Consider the following 22,932-nt stretch of genomic DNA (forward strand, 5'->3'; position numbering starts at 1 on the left):
CCCCAAAAAAAAAAAAAAGAAAGCAGGGATTAAGAATGAGCTGTGTCCCAGGATGTTTGCCCAGACAAAACTGACACCCGAGAGGGCAAAAAATGTAGCCTGGCTCTCAGGATTTGCACTTGATCGTTGTTGCAGGAAGTGGAGGAAACTGTGTTACATGGAATGATCAAAATTTAGAGCGTCTGTATTGTTATTCTCAAGAATTATTATTCCCTGCTTGCCAAAGAAGTGGCTGTTTAATCCGTCTTTCTGGACATCCATCTTCTTGCTGTGAATGGCTACAAATGGCTAAAAGATGGAGAGGGAGAAACCATCAAATTCCATCATAACTAAGCCCACGTTAAAATGATTAAGGTCGAAAAGGTAAAGAAGGATCAACATTATTTCATAAAGAATTTATTGCAAGAGCTGTTTTTTTAACTTTATTAGCAAGAGCGTTTAGGAGGTTTGACACTTGGGAAGAACAACAAGGCACAGCTTGTTAACAGGCAATGGCACGAAGTAATTTTGATGATTGCTCTGAGCGTTCTCTAAAGGACACAAACCATTTTCATCTCGAGCTGCTGTGCGCCACCACTGCTGCCCTTAGACCATCCAACGCAGAGACTCTGGGCTTGAAACAAAATGCCACAAAGCGGACAAATTTCTTTTGTAGATGCTCAGCCCTCTCTGTATACTGAACTTGGGAGTAAGGGTGCTGTAGAGGACATCATCACAGAGCAGCCCAGAGCCTTTGGAGAAGAACCACCTTTGTCTGTGTTCCCAAGGCCAGGGGAACCTGACCTGCTCCCTCTTTGCTCTGTTGGGTAACCTCATTGACTGCGATGGAGACAAGTCTGTGTGAGAGCACGGCCTCCGTACCTTCAAAGGCTGGAGGTCAGTCTTTGTCTGCTGATTTCAGAGACCCGTTTCATTATGAATTGGTTTTATAGCTCCTTCTCTGTCTTGCAATTGTTTTATCTTAAATATTTTATTAGTTTTAACCACTGTTTTAATTGGCAGAATTAGCCAAAAAAAATACAAAATCACGGCTGAAATGCATTGTGGACAGACATTCACTTATATAACAATTTTTTTAATTGTGGCAATACATTTACTTTTATGATCCCTACAAATGCTCACTATTGTTTATTTACCAAGCAATACTGTTTTAAATTTTGATTACTTTACTCTGGAAATAAACACGTGTAATTGAGTCTGCTTACACAGACAGCGTGGAAATGCATGAGAAAAAAAGGTGGTGGGGGAGGTTTCAGACAATACTGTTTTAAATTTTGGTTACTTTACTCTGGAAATAAACATGTGTAATTGACTCCGCTTACACAGACAGTGTGAAAATGCATGAGGAAAAAAAGGTGGTGGGGGAGGTTTCAGTGGATGCTTGCAGACCACTTGCATGACTGTTTGGTGAAGATCTCTGAGTCTTTATGGCTAGCTGATCTCTTTTCAGGGGTTGGAGAACCTACAACGTATTGAAGGGTGGGCTGTTTGTTTTCCCTGTGTTGTTTTTATATACTGAAATATTGTAGTGAAAATAGCTGGGTGGGGTGTAATGAATGTTTTCAAAGACCTTCCTTTGAAAGCGTTTTTTTTCCCTTGGTGGTCACCACCCATTTTCCTGTGCTGTGTGCGCCTCTCTCATTGTTCCTAGCCACAAGGGCCCCTTGTGTGAACCTGTCAACAATGTGCCACCGCGACGAGATAAAATGTGGTGGGATATTGGTCTGAGCCGGCTGAAACGCCAGGGTCTTCACCCACAAATGTTGGTGGATATTGCCCAAGGCATAACACAGCTTGAGATCATAAAACTAGGGATTTGTCAACAATTTTCAGCATTACACTCTCAACTATTTACGGTTTCGTGGGTTTGAGGCTGAAGCGTAAGTACGCATGCCACTGATAGTAAAGTTGTGTGATGGCAATGTTTGTCCCTTAGGCTTGAAATTAAGCTTAACTGAAAAATTGTCCTCATTTACCTGCAGTTGCGCCATCTTGATAAATAATTCTGGTTGTGCTTTGATATGGGCTGGCACGTGGTCAATGCGCCTGGTTTTGAGTTTAACTTCTGGGGGCCCCCTGGCTTGTGAATTGCACTTCGTTCACCTTTAGCTTTAACCCGCTGGTGAAGAGATAAAGCACATCCTTTGGTATGTGTTTTTTAGAGTCAGTAAATAGTTGGGTTATCTGAAAACAGATCTTAGCAATACCTGCTGGGCGTCTGAGCAACAATATGTATGGACCTCTAGATTAGCTGTCAAAATTGACTGATTACTACAAGTAATGCCACAAGATAAGGATCTGTAATCTCTCAAACACAAATCATTGATAGACATCTCTGGTTGTGCATTGTCATAACATTATCCCTGCTGCTGCGTTGTGATTCCAGCTCTAGCTGTGCTGCAGGGACTCTTGAATGTGTAAGTGGAAACTATGAAGAAAAGCAGAGTGGTACATTTATCACTCCCCAAAAATTTGCTGATTTAAAAGCAAGTTCAGTTTTGGCCAACGTTGAAACAGTCCTTTCTGTAGCATTGTTCAGTGCGGTTGGTGGTGGGCTTTTTTTAGTCTGCTAGTTATCTCTGAAGCTTGCCATATCTTGGCTGGTATCAAAGAGTTGATTGCCACAGGGAAGGAATCCATGGTCCCATATCTTGATGGAGCAGAGCAGTGCAAAACCAGTCTCGGGAGGGAAGACTGAGTTTAGATGACTTTGCGCTCCTCTGATTGAGATTTGACCGTGTGCTGGGCTGATTGTCTCTCTCCAAATTTCCTTATTATTTGAGAAGATGGAGGAAGTGTTTCACTGATCTGTTTTAAGTGTGGGCTGCAGCAGCTTTACAGGGGCGATCCAGAGCTGTCCTGACCCTTTCTGCGACAGGCACTGGGGCTTGCTCTGCTTGAAAACTAAGCCATGAGAAAAGTCTCTCTGCCGTCTAGGCCTAATCATAGAATCATAGGATGGTTTAGGTTGGAAGGGACCTTGAAGATCATCTACTCCCAACCCCCCTGCTATAGGCAGGGACACCTCCCACTAGACCAGGTTGCTCAATGCAGGGAATGGATTAAAAGTCAAAAAGGCAATGCCTCTGCCTGTTCTAACTGCTGATCAAACAGCAGTCTGGCATCTCCTCTGCACGCTGTGGACCTCGTGCATTTCCACGGGGCTGTGCCTTGCTCCAGGAGCAATGTGTTCGGCACATCCTCCGAGGTACCAGGCTTGCGCTGGCGTGGCGACTGCAGGACGGGCTGCACTCACGGCATCATAAAATAATCCAGGACCAGATTAATGGCTGCTGAAATCCTAATACTTCTCTTTCTGGTTCAAGGTACTCGTAAAACTGGAGAAAAAATGGTAGAACATAAATCCTGTAGACGTTGTTTTGCTTACTGTGATTAAACCAAAGTATGATCTAGTTGCTGTGACAACTTCAATATTCACAGTGATACTTTACATTGCAGGTGCAAAGTGTTTTTCTTTTAGTAGCAGCGTTAAATGCAGCTAGTGGTATAAAAAAGATGCTAGTGGTTGGTACAAGCATTTTAAAACTGTATAGGTGTAAGGCTTTTTGTGTCAGCATGACCTTTTTTTTTTTTTTTCAGAAATAAAAGCCAGGAATGTTCATGTAAATAAATGAAATGCAAATCCAGTACAGCTTAATTATAAGACTAAAGGCACCATCAGAGCTTCAGACATCGAAGAAGTCTTGCATGTGGTTTTCAAGTTTTTTTCAAGTGGAATTTATCCTGTCTAAAGAGCTAATGTGTTCGTCATTCAAGAAAACATGTTCCTGGCTGTGTCACTGTCAGCTGTGGTGGTCCTAGGGTGACATGGACTTAGTGAATCATAAATGTGCTCAAAGACACCAAAAGTCTGATATTCACTTAGGCCTCATCTCTTGATACTCTAATTGTACTAGCCAAGTTCCTCATCGTTGTGCCAAGCATCCTTTGAAAAGGCCTAATGAGAATGGAAATTAGTTCCTTACCCGTAAAACAAACTCCTCCCTGGTCTGTCCCCAAGACGCTCATGTTTCTTATCTTTCTGACTGTCATCTAGCCTTTGGTTTTAAACTTTGAGGAAATTATTACATCACATACTGATATGGCAGCAGATGTCAAGCTTTAGAGAACTGGCAGTGATTTGTTATTTAGTGAATATGTACAAACGCGCTAGAAATCCCCCAGTCAAACCAAGGAGTCGGTGGTGAGTTACTGTAAGTTAGGGCAGCTTTAAAGGAAGGGTAGGAGGTATTTCATTTCCTCATTTTTGTAATAGCCCTTTCTGTTAGGAGCTTTTCTTGTTACCTTCGAACTCTCATTTCCTCTATTAATGAATGCCCCATTTTGGCGTCGTTTGTATTTCTTTTGTCTGTGTAGTGGGTACCATATCCCAATGTGCAGCAACACTGCTTTAGCACTTAACAGCCATGAGCGCTCCGTATATTTTCAAGCTTTTTTTTCCCCTCTCAATCCAAGAATAGCTCTGCATCCTTCCCCTTCCTATCGTCCTTGCTGGTGGGCTGAACAGTTATTTTCACTGGAAAGAGGTATAAGGAGGCATCTGTATGGCACTGTGTATGGGTTTCATTCACAGCTTCCATAGTTTGGCCCAAGTTCCTGGTGAGCGAGTAAATTGCTGTTTGTAGCATTTTTTATTTACTGATGGTCACTTTTATTACTTTAACGGAGGGGGGCTTTCAAAAGCACAGCATGCCATCCAGAATAAACTGCTTGTCAGGTAGAATGGTTACAAATACTTTTTAAAGGAATTTTAAGGCTAAGTAAGCATGACCGCTGGCTGCTTGGTGTCTGTGCAAGCACACCTCTGGGGCCGTTGAGTGGTGTGGTTCTGAGATAGCTATGGGGTGCCTCACAGCCAGCGAAACTCCTTTTTAGATATGATGCTGGTTTAAATCATCTGGGGATTTGCCCAGCAGAAGGTAAAGTAAAATATAAACACACAGCAAAAAATGGATTTGCTAGATTGAAGTAAAGCTTTGTTGTTATCTAAGATAGTGCTGCCTGTTAAAATATCTTTATTGAGTTCTTACTGGTTTGAATTGGAAAATCTTTTTTATGCTAAACATATCATAATTTTTTTCATTTATTTGTACTGTAAAGTATTTTCTTATCTTTGCATCCCTAGAATGTATTTTTCTTGTTCTGCAAGTTAGCATTTGAAGCTTTAACTCTAAACCATTTGAAATGAGCATTTACTATAGAAATTTCTTGTGACAGCTTAATTAACTGTGGATTCTTGACCTTTAAAGTGCTGGAGCTAGAAACATTTAATAACCAGCCATTGGATATCAAGTAATATGCTTGTTGTTTTACTAGCTTGCATACATGGCAGTTTGAAGCAAAGTCCAAGGGTCACCGAAATCATGAAGTAAACTGAAGCGAGTCAATCTGAACTATGTATTTCAAAGCGTTGTACGAATGTGTCACGCAGTACGTATGTACGAGTAAAGGCTACCAGGTTATATACAAGGTATTTTTATGCAAGGTGCGGATTGCGATTTCTCTAAAAGCTTCTGTGATCTGGAGCCTGCAAGGTGGGAGTGTAATTCAGTGCAATTACTGTGCTGCCTGGTCTTAAACAAGCAAGCGTTTGTGTACGCAACCAAAGTATCGACCCACATGGACTTGTTGAGAGCAGCAAAACCCTGAGCAGAAGATTGCTATCTCGGCAAGTCCCCTTCGTCTGCTTAAAGGAGGCCACCGATGTCTTTGACAGAACGGAGGATCGCTGAAGCTGACCACCCGGCACCGTCGTTGGCTGAGTGGGTACCAAGGGCTTTGTGAGGGGGTAACTGCGTGCGGGAAGGACCAGAGAGATGTATGGGTGGAGGTGGTGGGCAGGGATTACTGGTGGAGATAAAGTACTGGTAGGATTGAGACTGCAGGTAGCGAGTATGGTCACAGCTGGTGGAAAGAGTACCAAAACGTCAGTCCCTCTCTGCTGAGACGAGGAGGGCTGTGTGGGTATCTAACCCTACTTCAGACCAGTAAGCGATGTCATATGCCCACACGTAAGCTCCCATGTAGGGGGTGGTCTGTTCGCTGCACTGTTCGTGGGGCTGATCCCCGCTGTGTCTGGGTCACAGGTGCCTGGCCAGGGAGGGCAGTGGCAGCAGCACAGCTCCCAGCCCCGGGCTGGCTGCCCCAGCATTTCTCCCAGCTGCTGCAGTCCAGAGCCATTACAGCAGTGAGCGCCGGGAAGACAATCCCTAAACTGACATGATAGTTTTGCAGGGTTATTTAAGCCAGATGTGTTACGTGGGGCTTCAGGTTTTGCTGTTAAGTTGCCGTGCCTGGAGTTTCCAGTCCTGCAGTAAGAGAGGCTTCAGAAAGCCAGATTATTATCTTTACCCCGGGTGTGCAAGACCTTCGTCTGCAGGCATTCCCAATGATTTCAGTGAAGCTGTGTTGCAAGGAAGGGGCTGTCAGAGATGAGGAAGGGGTTAGGAATCTGGCTCCTGGGATCCATGCAGGGCAATCCAACACCCCTTCGGATGCTTCTGGCAGGTGGGATTGCATGCTCTGTTCCCGTGTGTGGGTGTACCGTGGGGAGTGGTTTGTTGTTTGGGTTCTTGGAAGAAGCATGGAGAGCTTTTGCTCCTGAAAATTCAGAAGCTTCACCAGAGAGGGCAAATTCTTGCGAGTTGTTTGCCATCTTTGCTCGTGTGTGTCGGCCCGTAAGTTCTATTTTCAGAGCACAAACTAAACACAGCCAGGTGGGAGTGGGAAATCATTTAAGCAGCCACCCTGGGCGTACAGTGCCATACTTGTGTTCCGTGGTGGGGAACTGCCTGAGCCACCTGAACTCGTCCATTCTCTATAGCTTGCACGCGTGTAAGGACTGCGGCCCCAGACCATCGTCCAGCAGCCCTGGGAGAGTCCTTGCGGGGAAGCAGCACCTTCTTTTTCCTTCTCCTTCAGCTTCTGCATAGCCAAGTCCTGAGTGGAGTCCCCAGGCCCGCTCCTCAGCTCAGTCAGCCTGTTTCTGGTGGAGATTTGAGTGTCTCCATTCCTTTCTTCACGTTTTATAGGGAATGGTGATGCTGCAATTGCAGTGTGAGGATGGGGGGGGTGGCTGAGCAGGGCCTTATCCTGCCAGATCCTGGGTCTCCTGAAGGAACGAGTGTTGGGGAGCTCCCAGGAGGCTTCCCCTGCCGTATCTCCATTTGTGGTGGTTTTCTCCTCTCTCTCCCCTCTGCTTTCTTAAAAATCTGCTGGAGGTTTGGGTGAGCAAGGTTTCTGCTCCTGCTTGCGTCACTTTCTCCAAGCAGTGACGCACACGTGTGCTTTTTTTTTTTTTTTTTCTATCCATCAGGTTTTCTGCTATTTTTCCCAAAAGATATAGAAGGGGTGGTGGGGGGGAGAAATCATAGAGCTGCCATTAGGATGAACTATCTAATTAGACTGTGCAAAATCACTTGCCTCCTGAAGGGAGAACGAATGAAACGACCTGCGGCAGAGGGTGATTCATTTATGCTTTGCTCTATCACTTCCCCTCCCGTGATATGAATCATTGGGCTACCAGCACGTGCAGGGAGGAGGGCCCGCATAAGTGGGTGGTTTATGTGCTGGGAGGGAATGATTCATAAATTAGTTAGAGCCTGGGCCTTTTCTCTATTGCCCTAATGATGTGTGAAGAGGATTCAGTGTCAGCCTTTTGCCCTGGCCTTCAAAGGGGCAGGCTCTTCAGTGGTTGTGTTTTCACTCCCGGGCTGCGGGGTAGTCCAGCCTCGCTGGGGGTAAAACGCTAATCCTGGCCAAAAAATGGGGGTAACTGCAGAGAGGCTTCACGGCCTGCCACCTGCAAATGAAAACCGTGAAAATACTGCTTTTTGTGCCAGAATTCTGTCACTCGACTGCAGTTTTTGGAGGCTTTTGCAGCCAGGGTGAGCAAGCACAGAAGTGGCCGTGTGTGAGAGGGGTGTCCCCAGGAGGGACAGCCAGGGGGTGTAGATGTCTGCTGAAGGAGGTGGGGGAAGCGGTGTTGGGGTGTTTTGGGCCTCCCTTGGTGTTGCTGGTGCTGGGCTGGCTACAATTGCAACGCGACTTGAGGCTGTGCGGAGGGTGGGAGGATGGGGAGGAAAATTGAGGTGCAGGAAGCTGCAGGGGGAAATGCTAAACAAGCAAATTTTTTGTTTATTTAAAATGATAATGGGTGGTGAGCAAGAAAGTCTGTTGAAAGCAGCCAGGCGGGCTGATTCCTCCCCTTGTTTTCTGATGTGAGGCAGCTCCAGTGCGGTGTGTGTCATGAAGGACCATGTTTCTCTGCAGAGGAACAAGCACGACGGTCAGAAGCAGCTTTGCAGGAACGCATCTGCAGCACAGAGGGAAAAAATCATTCCCTGCTCATAGCATTAGTTATTAGAAACCTTGAGCAACCCACAGTTAATGAAACCAGCTTGTCTCATTAGCCACACTTCAAAACTATATTTACAGAGGTTAGCAAAACTAAATATTTTTCTTTGTGGCCGGAGTGGCGTCATGAGAGACCCTGTCTTATACAACCCGTTTTTACTGCACAAATTGCGACACAGCTTTGGCCTTGGTTCCCAAAGTTCTGTATTTAAAACAAGGAGGGATTGGATCTTGTTTTGCCCAAGTTGGTTCTAATGTGAAAATTGTTGGCTCTAGATTTAGCGCAGAGCTCAAACATTTATAGTGTAAGAGTAGATTTTCTAAGCTGCAGTTGGAAATTCTCACAAATACTGCTGCATAGTTTTTGTGTTTGTTTTATTTCTACTCTTTTATTTAGTTGGTAGAATTAGAAACTGCAGATTTGTTCCCAGTCTGGCATCTTTATAGGCACAGCGTAGAGACATATTTCTTAATATGCAAGAGCAAGACATACCTCTGAAAGAAGCATTGGTGTAGGTAGTTCACGTGGCTCTCCCGTTCCCAGTACCTGCCCTGGGAGGAGGACACGGGGCATTTGCTGTGTACATTCTCAGACAGCTGTACAAAGAGACTTCTTTTATGTGGATGTAGTATGACTCTTACTTGGCAAGGATAAAAGTAAAGAGTTAGTGTCACCGTGTGAGTATCAGATCCTTTAGATTTAAATTTAGTGTTCGCTCCAGCGATGCCCCTAAAGTCATTACCGAAGTTGGATCCTGCCTCTACATACTGAAAGGTGTGTAGGTCTCATCCTATGCATACCTCCTCTAACAGACACCATGTTAGAAAATATTCACCTCAGGCAGAATAATTGTGAAAGAGGTTTGCTGAGGGCTGATCGTGCATCTTGAGAAGATACCATAAGCATTTATGGGGCCCCTTGCCCTGTTAGCACATCCACTGGTGAGCACCTACCTGATCCTTAAGCGTATGCCCAGCTTCACGTGTTTTGCAGGACTAGGACTCTGCTGATGTGTTTTGAGCACATTTCTGCTTTGGATGAGCCTTACCTGGGCCCCAGCAAACACCTTACTGTAACTTTTCACATTTAATATGCACCCTGGCTCTTTTTCCTTCTTTCTGATTTATGAAGCCACCTGCAGTTTCTATGCTAGAAGCTTTTGCCGGCAGTCTAGCTCTTCTAGAAATTGTTGTCTTCTTTAGAATACATTACTATGTATTAGTACTTTTTTTCTATTTTATGCAGTTTTATATGAAACCAGCCATGATTGGAACAGTTTCTAGGATTAAATGATGTGATTAATGTTTGTTTTCTTTATCTTTGTCATACAAAGAATATATTTATTGAAATGTCCTGTTTTGATAGGTTTGGGTTTTTTGTTTTTTTTTTTTTCCAGTTGATCCATTTTCAGTTTATAGGCTCATTATTTTATACTGACATTGGAAAAAGCAGGTTATAAGCTGCTGCATTTTTAGGCGGCCTTGCAAATGGAGAGCTGCCACTGGTGATTCTAGAAATGAATGTGCAGCCACAACAGCAAAAACGGTGGGGCTGATCTTCTCTGCACGCTGTTCTGTGCTCATCCAAGCTGTGCTGTTTGCACTGGTACAGTATTAGACAAGTGTGCCTGAAAATAAATATATTCTGTGTTGGCATGACTAAAGCGCAAAACCTCAACTTGTGCAAGTGAAGGGAACTTGCAGCATCAGGAGAGCTACGTGGGGTTGAAATAGCTGATGGTTTTGCATGGATTCAGGTTCTTCATGTTCTGAAATACGAATTGTACTTTATAAAAGAGCTTTAGAGTCAGTGAAGTTCCCGATTAAACTGTTCTATCCCAGATCCGTTCTACATATAGCCCTTGTGTTTCTTGCCTGTTAAATTTAGCTTTATGTCCCTCAGTGGCTTAATTTTGCATACTTGCTTCATAAAATGCCTTCCCTTATTATTTCCTGCACTTCTGTTCTCTGTGGAGTTTGAAGGAGGCTGGCTGTATTGGTCATGTTATTTTACTCAAGAAGGAACCTATTTTCATAGAGAATAGAGAGATAGTGATTTAATTGGAATAGCTTCTATGAAGGAGAAGCAACAGTATTTTCTTTCCCATCTTGTATCTTTCACGGTCAAGGAAAAGTGGTTTTCCAGAGTAATGTTGGATTAAGAGATGAGATAGTTGTATATACAAACACGGTTTGATACCCTATTGCTACTTTTAGTTTAATGTGGGGTACAGCCGTTGAAACTCTACAACATCGAAATATCTACGACAGCCACAAGCACTGTAATTGTTCCAGCTTGAAAATGGATTGTCACCTCATCCCAGAGTATTTGTCAAGTAAATTAATTTAGATTGTACAAACAAAATTTTTATTTTTAACATTTCCTGAATCTGAGGAATGATAGTTTGCTATTTCATTGTGAATCTCTTGCCTAAGGCAGATCTTGATCCTGTTGCACTCAATGGGGCTTCAGGGTATCCAAAGGCTGACTTATGTAAAATCTGAGCCCTTTCCAGTTGTGTCAGACCTCTCCTAATTCCCATTTTAAAAGGAGCAAATAGATAATAAAGTCTGATCGGTTGAGTTAAACCAGTTGACAGAATGGATTCATTGCTGTGAAGATTTACTCTTGTAAATGTCTGTCTCAGGTCGTGAATTGCATTTTTAAAAATGTTTTTTGCTTTCTCTCCTTTGCCTACCAGGAGCAGTTCTGAACGGAGGAAGGAGAAATCAAGAGATGCAGCGAGATGCAGAAGAAGCAAAGAAACCGAAGTTTTCTATGAACTGGCACATGAGCTGCCCCTGCCCCATAACGTCAGTTCCCACCTGGACAAGGCATCCATAATGCGTCTGGCTATCAGTTTCCTACGCACTCACAAGCTTCTGTCTTCAGGTAAGAAACACCTAGCTAAAAGAAGTCTGTAAATGCTAGCTGATGGCAGCTTGGTAAGATTGTGCATGTTCTTCTCCGAGTACTTGGTCCTAAGGTGAGAACAGGACACAGCTGCTTGTGTTGTGAGGATACAGCTAGGTTTAAAGATAGGTTGGTGGGTGTTTTTGGCCAGAATTGTGTATATTTTAACTGGGATAGAAGAGTCTGAGTGATATTAGTCATATCAGGTCTTCATTACCAAAATAACAACCAATGCAGTTTTGCCTCTCTAAAGAAACAACTCTCAAAACTCTTGAATGTGGTTTATTAAGTTCAGTTGCAAGATTCAGAATTCAAACATATAACTTAAGCTTCCATGCTGAAACAAGTAATTTTTTTATTTGGGATGGCAAGCATGGTTGTGCTAGTGCATTCGAAAAGCAGCTGGGAAGTTCTGAAGGTCCAATACTTCATTTGAAAGGACTAATTGTGCTAGGCGCTGGTGATGAGTAGTAGGTAGATTGTTTATGATGAGGTAGACTAAGATAGCTAAAGCAAACAACTTTTAAATACTCGACATGAATGGATTCTATGTAATCAGAATCTTGCTCGTGTTGGACTAGTAGGAACTGTGAACCAGCATCATTTTCATAGCCTGTGAAAACAGATAAAATTAACAATGTTCTTCTTTTGCACCTATATTTAAATAATCCCTTTGAGGGAAGTCTGTGGTTTCAGTAGCCTGTGAGATCAATGAAAACAACTGATATTTCTGGGGGGACTTTCACACGGTGACCTATAAGTGTTCAGAATATGTTAACAAAACAATGCCTGCATTGTTTGTGGAAGGTAAACCCAAAATTTCAACTCTTCCTTCATTAGCGGCAAAATTCCCAATAAGGTCACGATTGCACTTCCTCTCGTTAGAAAAGTTGAGTCATACCATAACAATTACTTTAATAAATGTTATTAGGAAGTATCTCATTTTGTGGAAGAGTATGTCGTTGGTTTGTTGTTGGTTAGTCTGAGAAATATGACAAATTCAATTCTGGTTTTGTGTGCTTTGTAATTTTTGTAGCTTTTTTGGGTTCTGCTAAGATTATTGTATAAAATGCAGGTATTTTCATCTTAGCTTATAGAATGTGGTTTTAACATTTACTTCTGTGAAAAGAAAAGTTTATTTGCTGAACAGTGTTTGCAAACCATCTCTGATTTCGTCATGTAATTAATACTTGAAGAAGTTGCGTAAATAGGTAAATGTTCTTAAGCATGCCATACACCAAGCCAATTTGTTAGTAACTTTCTCATCAAAACACAGCTTCAGCTTTTCAAATATTTATATGGCATGAACTAGAGACTGGCACAGCACAGGAAAAGTGAACTTCTGAAGGGCTCTAACAGATAATATAAATAATACGTGTGTCTGTGAAACCTGACATGAAGTAGTTCGATGCTGTCATCATCAGAAAAATACATTTGCTTACCTGGAAACTGCTGAGTTTAAAGTGAAATTTTCAAATATGTGTACATTTCTTGGTGAGGGAAAAATCTACAGATAAAACATTTATTTAGTGCTTCTGTAGTGTTAAGGCTTAGGCTCATATAATTTGATAGTGATGACAACTCAATATAATATTCATACATACACATATATATGTGATTTTTCTGTGACAGTGTTTGAAAAACAATGTGATTCATGTAGCTGATTTGCATTTTCTTGAAGTACCACCAGGACCCAGCAGTCAGAAAGGAATCTGGAAATGAAATGTTACAGTAGTGACAGGCTGTGATTTAATATTGCAGGGTTTCTCTATATTAGTTATTTGCTTAACCTTAAATCTCATGTACTTTCCCAGCTTATATATTGATTGGAGTAAGTCCTCTCATTAAAATTTCTGTTGTTGGGCAAATGCAGATTTGTCCATCGCTGCATCTTTAGACACTGGGAATGTAGATAAAGGTTTTAAAATCTTTAGTGCTTCTATTCTGAGCAATTGAACTTAAAGTAGTTTAAAGGGACTGGTTTTCTGGAAGAGCTGGGTATTATTTTCTGACAATGGGAATACACTGAAATGAAAGAACTCAAGCCAGAAAACCACGGTGTGCTGGTAAAAGCCCCATCTGCTACTTATAGTCTTCTGAGTATAGCTAACATTTAAATAGCCAAGCTAAACAAGAAGGCTGAAAATTTAAGCCCTGAGTATTTGAAAGATAAAATTTATCAGGCATTGGAATAAAGTGGCATCAGAGAGAGAACTTTCATTATCGTTATCAGAATAATGATTTCAGAGTATTATTTCTTCCTCATGCAATTGCCCGACAGTTTACACTTGCTGAAACCCCTGAGATTCGCAGCTGTAGAGTACTGCTCTGGCCAAAGTAAATCTCTATCAGGTTGAGAACTGTTTCTTGATCTTTTTACAAGGCTGTAAAATCGAATATAGGCATTTCTGGCAGGTGAGCTTTGTTGAAAAAATACTGCCTTTCAGGACTGATTAACACCATTGCCGTACAATAGCTGCTTAATACAGCTAATATTTGACAGGTGCTGTTTTTCTGATCTGTTCCTGTAAAAGCAGAATTTAAGTTTTTGATGGTGGGCTTCTGAATAATGTCAGTGTTTATAAGGACACTGGCTTTCACTAGAAGGCTGTCTGATTTAATTCAAAGCAATAGGTTTTCAATACAGCTTTTGGCTCTCAGATGAAGAAATTTGCTGCTCATCACATTTTGACGAGAGTGTGGAGCAAATGGACGTGGGGCTTATGCGGTGCCTGTCCACGCTCCCTTCTTGCTTTTGCTCTAAACCCTTTCTGAGCCCCAAGCAAAGCTGCCCCCATTTCACAGGCACGTTTAGCAGACTGGAATCTGGCTGTTAATTCTGCATTGCATTTGAGGATCCTGATTCAACTGATGGGGAGCACAGGGGTTACTGCGTTGTCTGTGACACTGAACTGGGAAATGGGGAGGGGGAGAACTGCAGTGTGCATGAAAAGCAAACGCCTGCCCCAGTCTGCGGATTCCCCCTTTGCTTTATGTTGTCTTTGTTGAAATAGTTTTGATTATTTGGACTAGACACTTAGTGTAAACTAGAGTTAAGTGGGACTATTTTGTTTTGTCATTGATTAGGACATCAAAATAACATTTACTGCATTTTTTATATATTTAAAATGTCAATAAAATAAGCTTGCAGTGCAGCTTGAAAAATGCTTCAAAACGTAGTAAAGAAAAAAGGTACCGCTTGATTAGCATTGCTGTTGTTTATTCTATCAAAAGCTACCAGTCCAGCAGATTTTATTTTGTGTTACTGTTTGTGGGCACGATTCTCAAATGCAAACACATCTCTTCGTTTCATGGCAGTTTCGCTGGGAGCAGAGGGAGCAAGGGCCTTCCCAGGACTGCATCCTCATCTTTCTGCAAGCTGATGCTCCAGATGGGATTTCGGAGATGGCTGTAGGCAACTTGCCAGCCTCAGTCCGCTGGCATTGAGTGTCTCATGCCCCTTCCTATTATTCCCTGACTCGGAATGGGGCTTTTCACTTCTGTAACTCGGGCTGTTTTACTAGCTGTGTCTGCATAATGATTATTTATCTGTCAGGAAGCCAAGACCTAGGGAAATCTATGCCCACATTCTTCCAGCAGGTGAATGGCAGAGCCCACGAATCTGAGCCCTCATTGAGAGCTCTCCCGCTACGTGCCTCCGAAAATCCCGGCTTCTGGATTGCAGGGTGGACGCCTTCTGCAGGCGTTGCAGGGCCTGAGCTTGGCCCTTGTATCCTATCACAATAGGAAATAGCTGGTTGTGTATCTCAGAGTTCAAAAGGGTAAAAAATACCAGGTTTTGCTTTATAAAAGTTGCTGCTTTACTTAGTAACACGTTTCCCTTTGATTTTCACAGTAGGCAATTCTGTGTGGGAATGTTGGAGAGGAAGCCTTTAACATTTAGAAATGCAGGCTGTTCGTCTGACGGCCTGATTGAGATTAGTATCACAGGAAGCAAACTGAAACAATAGCTTTATAATACTGTTTCCATGTTGTGCACAGAACAGTACACAGCATAATTGGAATGCTAAGCAGAAATATCATTTAATTACGATCGTCTTAAATATTTTTCAAGATGCCTCCTAATTCTGTTGGCATAATACATTTTTGCCATCGTCACATTCAAATGTTTGGGATAAATTTAGAACTGATCTTTGTTCGTTTCACATAAAGGTTTTGATCCCATAAAGTTGCTGCTGAAAATAGACTGCTTGATGCTTATTGGTACTGGAGCTTTTGAATTTGGGATCTTACGTCCTTTAGTATAGTCAGAAAATTCTATAGCAGTACTTGTCCCCTATTATTCTCTAGTATAGCTAATAAATTAGCCGAATGCTTTTTGGGGACTTAAAAGATGGCAAAAGAGAAATAACTGTCTTTTGTTAGAGAATGGCTGTCTTGGTTAACAGCTAACACCGTGATAGTTGCTAAGGCTGCCTCAGATAGTCTCTTTTTTTCTGAATATGAGGAAAAGAATCCACTTTAGGAAGCCTGTATAGGCATTAGCATGTGGTACCAATGATTTTAAGTGTTTATTTGGACCACAGTGATGCTAAAGGCATTGCAGGAACCAGAACTCTGGTACTAGTATGTTTCTGTGTGTCAGGACTGCAGACTTTTTAGTCAGGCTAATCAGCCAACCACAGTTTTATCGGCTTTCTTTAATCCCATCCCAATTGCGTGGTCACCCGGGTGTCTTTTCTGTGCAGACATCCAGCAAAGGAAACTGGATGGGAGTTGCTTCTGTGCGGGCAGACAGCAGCAGAAATGGGGAGGGAACTGGGAAGCAGACGGGAAGTTGTTTGGGAGAAGGGAGGCCACGAGGAAGCCAGTGTGAAGTTGTTTCAAGGGAGGGAGACAACAGAGCCGGAAAGCCAGCAGGGAGCAGAAGGGAAAAAATAGCTTTTCTCTGGGCTTTTAAGGGAGAGGACAAACTGTAGGGAGAAGTGGTGTGGGCATTGTTTTTGAATGTCTGGACAAGCTGCATCTACTCTCAGACCATTGTGGCATAAAACAGTGCTTTAAAAATAGCGTGTCTGCTTGTTTGCTTTTATTAAATTGGAAAAAAAGTTTAGTGCCAACTGTACTGCTAGGAGTGAGAGTGGAGCAGGGTGCTGAGTGCTTCAGCTGCTTGAAGTGACGTCCCTTTCTGGGAAGGTGCACTAGCAGGTCCCACGGGGCTCGGGAAGCCTGGGCTGATGGGGTGCTGCGTCCCACCATTCCACACTGATGGCTGCAGGACTCAAAGCAGCTTCCTGGGAGCATCATCTGAATGATTTGGCTAGATACAAACTCTGCAATCAAAACACCGCCAACATAATCATAGAATAAGTGTTTTCTTTATCCAAGTTGCTTGTGCGCTTGGAGATAAGAGCCCTTCAGGAAGCTTCAAGTTTAAGAGTAGCTTTTTCTTGATGTATCTAAATTGAAAGCTTTTATTGAACACATTGAAAATATCCCCTTGAACAGGATGTACTGCCCTGTCAAAACAGAAGAAAAAAAGAAAGAGGAAAAAAAAAATCAGTTGCTTTCCTTTGATGCAAAACAAGAAACCAGGAAGAGACAAGTCAATCTCAAAGCTGCTCTCCTTGATGCAGGATGGAGCTGCTCTTAGATTTTCCCTAACTTTTGCCTACCAGCGTCAGGCAGTTTTCACAGCCCTCCTCTGGAGTGGCAGCTGTAGCCTGGTGTATATTATATACAATATCCAAGCAACTTTCTGGTACTTGTAGGATCCAGGATTAAAAACAAAGACATGAAAATTCTGTGGAGGTGGTAATGTGACCTCCAGTAAAAACCCTTTTTGTCACTCTCTACCTCTTGAACTGACCAAAAAGGCCCCTTTGAGTCAGATCAAAGGTGTTGAGAAGAGTATAGGCTGTTTACTAGGAGGTTGTTTATACCTGAGCAGTTATTTCTTGTAAGGAGAGCCTGATTTTTGAGCCTTCAGACTCGTTCCAAAAGGTTGGACTGAAGGAAATGAGCAAGCATCTACGGAAAAAGTATTCTTAAACTTGGGAACAGTGCACATCCTGACAGTGGGAATTAATCAAAGCTTGTTTACAAGAGCTATTTTTAGCATAAAAGGTTGTTATAAACACTGCAATAAGCATTTACCATTACAGTTCAAAGTTTCTTGTTGATGAATAAATTCTACTTTGGTGGTTACAAAATTTTTCAAAATTGAGCTGATTAAAAAATATTTATCAAAATTTAATGAAGACTGGGACATGGACTGAAAAATACTGTATCAAAATTTGACGCAGACCAAGAAATACTGCCTTGGGGCAGTACAAACAGCGGATGACCCATCAAACTGGGACATGGGACACGGTTGCTCTGTTCCTGGTTCTGCTCTAGCACTGACAGCCACCCCAGGGAGGCTACTGCACTTTTCTGTGGCTCTCTGACGTGTTTCAAGGTCTCTCGATCTCAGTTAGACAGGGATTCTCCCTCCTTTCTAGGCTTCCCAGTGCTACATGAGCACAATCTTGGCTGGGATCCATAAATGTAACTATAATATGAACAATAATATTACAGTACTTCATTCTGCTGAATGTGCTATTAATTCATAGTTAAACTGGCATATTTGCAGTCTGGTCTCCCTGCTATACTGTCATGGTGCCTGAACTGAGATAGTCCCATTAGTAGAGATGGAAAAAGTTACAGGAAAAAGTAAGAAATGCATCCTTATTTCAAAATTTAGTTAGCAGCTATTTTGAAAAGCAATGCTGATGACAAACCCTCTACCTAAAAATCAGGGTAAACTGAGTTCATGGTTACCTTTCTTTATGACCTGGAAAATTCTGTCAGGTCTACATGGGGTGCCGCTACCTGGACAAAGTGACCTCAGACCTACTGGAAACCAAGTTCTACCCCCACCTCCTTGTGCTAACCTCCTACTTTCATTTGGTCCCAGCTTTTGCAAATGTTTTCCATCTGAAGCTGAAATTTCTTATGCTAAAGTGAAAGACAATAGGGATTTCTAGGAGCAGCTTGCAGTAGTGATGGCTTTATTTGTTTTTCTGCTGCAAAATAGATTCTTTCTAAAGCAAACCAGATTTTTGCTAGTGGCAATAACTGAATTGCTTCTGATGTATCAGTCTCCTGATGTGTGTGTATCCTCTGTGTATTAGTAGCTAGTGTCTTTCACAGGAGAAAGGGAGCAAGCTACAATGCTGTAACTGCAGCCGTATGAAGGATGGTTATTTATTATTTATATTAGAATCATAGAATGGTTTAGGGGGGAAGGGACCTTGAAGATCATTGAGTTCCAACCCCCCTGCCATAGACAGGGACACCTCTCACTAGACCAGGTTGCCCAAGGCCACATCCAGCCTGGCCTTAAACACCTCCAGGGATGGGGCCCCAACAACCTCTCTGGGCAACCTGTTCCAGTGCCTCACCACCCTTAAAGTGAAAAACTTCTTCCTGATGTTTAATCTAAACCTGCCCTCTTCCAGTTTATAGCCATTCCCCCTCATGCTGTCACTACGTGCCCTAGTAAAAAGTCCTTCCCCAGCCCTCCTGTAGGCCCCCTTTAGGTACTGGAAGGCCGCAATAAGATCTCCCCGGAGCCTTCTCTTCTCCAGGCTGAACAACCCCAACTCTCTCAGCCTCTCCTCATAGGAGAGGTGCTCCAACAATCAGATCATCCTTGTGGCCCTCCTCTGGACGCGCTCCAGCAGGTCCATGTCCTTCTTATGTTGGGGACTCCAGAGCTGAATGCAGTACTCCAGGTGGGGTCTGATGGGAGTGGAGTAGAGGGGTAGAATCGCCTCCCTTGGCCTGCTGGCCACACTTCTTCTGATGCAGCCCAGGATACGGTTGGCCTTCTGGGCCAATTGGCGATTGCACATTCCTGGCTCATGTTGAGCTTCTCATCAATCAGCACACCCAGGTCCTTCTCCTCAGGGCTGCTCTCCAGCCATTCTTCACCGAGCCTGTATTTGTGCTTAGTATTGCCCCGACCCAGATGCAGGACCTTGCACTTGGCCTTGTTGAACTGCTTGAGGTTGGCTTGGGCCCACCTCTCCAGCCTGTCCATGTCCCTCTTCATAATTTTCATCATTTCATTAAGGTCTCTGGAAAACCTTTCATTACCTCCCTGAAAGTTACTATATAGGTCTTTTCTATGATAGTGTTCCATATACTTTCTACCAATAAGGTGTGAACATATGTGCTAGAACAAGAACGACATTATTGGCCAACTACCCATTTATTTAGAAGTGTTTGGTAGGGTTTTTTGCTTTTGCTTTTCCAAATGAAAGTAAGTGTCTTTGCTACAAAGGGTCAGCTATTACTTAAGGGAAAACAAGCACCAAATGGAATAGGGCAGCCTTTAATATTTTGATGAAAATGTTCTGGGTCAATGAATACCTCAGCCTACAGTATTCCTTCTTAGATTGCTCATAGGATTTGAGCACAAAAGAGTCAAAGAAATAATATAAAAAATTGTATAGTAATTAAAACTGAGTACACTGTAAGAAGGAAAATTAACAACAAGAAGTGACCTTATCAAAATAGCAAAGGGAACAATTTCCCAAGGAATATTTAGAACTCTATCAGACCTTTGAGTGAAGTATACAGAAAACCCAACAGAAAGACAAATTAACTAATCCAAATTTGATCATTCTAAATTCAAAGAGGATATCTGATATCTCACACTTTTCTCCAAGTGGAGCTAAAACCAAAGTTAAGTATTCTGCAACTCTCACATCAGAAATGTGTGAGAATACACTGTAGCAGTGAAAAACTTAGCCTAATGCTATGAGCCGTAGTGTGGGACAGAATGAGTAAGCAGGCTAAATACACAAATATGATTTTGAAAGGAAAGACTTAAGCACTGCCTTCTCAAAAGCACAAAACTGGATGCTCCATACTTTCTTACTTATGTTTCCTATTCTCTTTCCCCTTCCCTAGTCTTTCTTTTCTCGCTGATATACTTAAAGAAGGATTTTTTGTTTGTCTTAACGTCCCTGGCCAGGTTTAGTTCTGTCTGGGCTGTAGCTTGTCTAACCTGATCCCTGGCTGCTTGAACGATTCCTCCGTATTCCTCCCAGGCTACCCGCCCCTGTTTCCACTCCCTATAGGCCTCCTTTTTGCTTTTAATCATGTCCAGGAGCTCCTTGTTCATCCATGCAGGTCTCCTGGCTTTTCTGCCTGCCATCCTCTTTGTAGGGATGCATTGCTCCTGAGCTTGGAGGAGGTGATCCTTGAATATTAACTAACTGTCTTGGGCCCTTCTTTCCTCCAGCGCTTCATCCCATGGCACCATACCAAGCAGATTCTTCAAGAGGCCAAAGTCAGCTCTCCCACAGTACAGGGTGGTCAGCTTGCTGCGCACTTTCCTCGCTGCCTTGAGGATGTCGAACTCGACCCTTTACTGGTCACTACAGCCCAGGCTACCCTTGAGTTTGACACTGTCTACCAGCCCCTACATGTTGGTAGGAACAAGGTCCAGCATAGCTCCTCTCCTCGTTGGCTCCTCACACTTGGAGAAGGAAGTTGTCATCAATGCAATCCAAGAACCTCCTGGATTGCCTATGCCTGGCTGTGTTACCCTTCCAACAGATGTCGAGGTGGTTGAAGTCGCCTATGAGGATCAGGGTCTGAACATGATGCCACCCCTATCTGTCTGTAGAGGGCTTCATCTGCTCAGTCTTGGTTGGGTGGCCTGAAGCAGACCCCCACTGTAATGTCCCCTGCTCCTGATTTCCCTTTAATCCTGACCCATAGGCTCTCAGTCGGCTCTTTATCCATCCCTAGGCTGAGCACCGTGCATTCCAGCTGGTTGTTGACATGTAAGGCAACGCTGCCTCCCTGTTTCCCTTACCTGTCTCTCCTGAAAAGCCTGTAGCCTTCCATGGCAACACTCCAGTCGTATATTACTATAATTATACTAAGTTACCTGATACAGGGCATACTAGAGCCACTGCAGTGATGCCCGGCATATTTCTTTGCTGCGAACTAAGGTTCTTCAGGTAGTTGATAAGCTTCAGGGGTTTAGCACTGATGACAGCTTCTGGGACTGTGTGTTTGCAACCACCGTAAAGAACCTGGACCCAGCAGAAGACACGAGCACCTTTGGTGCAGCCCCCAGTGCCTGTGCTTCCCTGGGCAGGCTGCCGGCGATGCCTATGGGAGACAGGCAAGGAAGAGATGGTGGCAGCAGCACAGTGGCCCCTGGAGGTACTTGTCCCCTGCCTGATGGTGCGCACGGTTTCCTCGCTTCGTCTTTGAAACGTAAGCAATAATTACTACAAGAAGCCTGTGTCTGCCAGCTCCTCTTGCCACCTGCTGCCGGGGCTGCTAAGGGGGGAGGAAGGTATGCAGTGGGGTTTATTGAGTTATCAGGGAAGCTAGAGGGTGTCTGCAAAACACCTTGGTCTTGCTTTGGGGTTATGTGAGAGGGGGTGCACAGCAGCACAAACCCTTCCCTCCCTCCTGCCAGTCCATGTCAGAGATGCCTCCAGCTGGATGAAGGTAATTTTAATGATATAGTTGAACTCTGATCCACCAAAACCCTGTAACCACGTGCTTTAAAGCTGACTAGATCTTTAAGTGCTGTGCTCAGCTAGGACGTTAAGGGGTTGAACCTGCAGCCCTGATGTGAGTGATCCTATGTCCTCTGTGTGTGTTTGTATAAGTAATATAATTTATATACATGGAAAAGCAAACTTAATCATCTGATAATACAAGTAAAGTGTTTGTCTTTCACTGTGGGAGGCATTTAAGAATACAAATGCTTTGAATAGCCTTCCTGCCTTTGAATGGTCATGTTTTGTTAATGCAAACTTAATGAGCTGGGAAAAAAAAATGGAAAGGAGGGTCTGGGGTTAGAGCTGAAAAGTCATTTTTTTCTCTGAACCCACACTTGGCTGATTGTCTTGGGCTATAGCCATGATCCCTGCTGAATAAACCATTTGTTTGCTTCCGGAAAAGTAAAAAAAGACCCTTGACATTCTTTACACAGCAGAAACAAGCTTGGGAGCAGATGGTCACTTACCTTTTTTTTTTTTTTCCCCTTCCCTAAATGTCATTATGGTCAAAGTGCATACTATTCAAATATATTATTGTGTATTTTCTGTATTTTAAATGCTAGCCCTGATGTAATTTCCTGAAGTCAGTTGCTTTGTACTGAGGAGGAACTGGCCCGTGCATGTGTAGTTAAAATTGCAGTGCAGGGACACAAAACGATAAATCCCCAGCCTGTGCTGGCCATCCCTAGAGAGCATCTTCTCTTCCCTGCTACCAAAGAAGCCACGTTGAGAAGCAAAGGGTGATAAATGAAGTGCTCCCAATGGCTCTGGGGCTGAGTCTGTCTGTTCCCTTGTTTGCATGATGGGTAAAGGGCTGCTGCCAGGGAGGAATGTTGAGGAGCAGGAGGAGGATGCTGAAGCAGCATCATGTTTGTCACCAGTCGTCTGTTCCAAAGGGCAGCTCGGTGGGCTCTGCGTTGCAAACACTCATCCCTCTGCATTTGCTCCCTGTCCATCCTTAGGCACTAGCAGATGCTGTTGCAGGAGGTGTATAGAACTCATCCTTTAATTGTAACTCATTAATACTTCAAAGTAAAAGCTGCATTAGTTTACCTCAGCTTCTTCCCTATCCAAAAAAATACCAAAACCCAAGCCACTTAG

At 43.2% G+C, this 22,932-nt stretch overlaps 1 protein-coding gene across 1 annotated transcript in view; it reads left to right on the forward strand.

Annotated features, from left to right (window-relative positions):
- Positions 1-22,932, forward strand: part of EPAS1 (endothelial PAS domain protein 1) — a 110,841-nt gene that overhangs the window by 61,032 nt on the left and 26,877 nt on the right. Inside the window, exons 2-3 of the mRNA XM_009880662.1 lie at positions 8,275-8,308; positions 11,079-11,269. Coding sequence (XP_009878964.1) covers positions 8,275-8,308; positions 11,079-11,269 — 225 coding nt within the window. The remainder of the gene's footprint in view (positions 1-8,274; positions 8,309-11,078; positions 11,270-22,932) is intronic.

Source organism: Charadrius vociferus, unplaced genomic scaffold, assembly GCF_000708025.1.
Source record: "Charadrius vociferus isolate BGI_N301 unplaced genomic scaffold, ASM70802v2 scaffold192, whole genome shotgun sequence".
NCBI lineage: Eukaryota > Metazoa > Chordata > Aves > Charadriiformes > Charadriidae > Charadrius > Charadrius vociferus.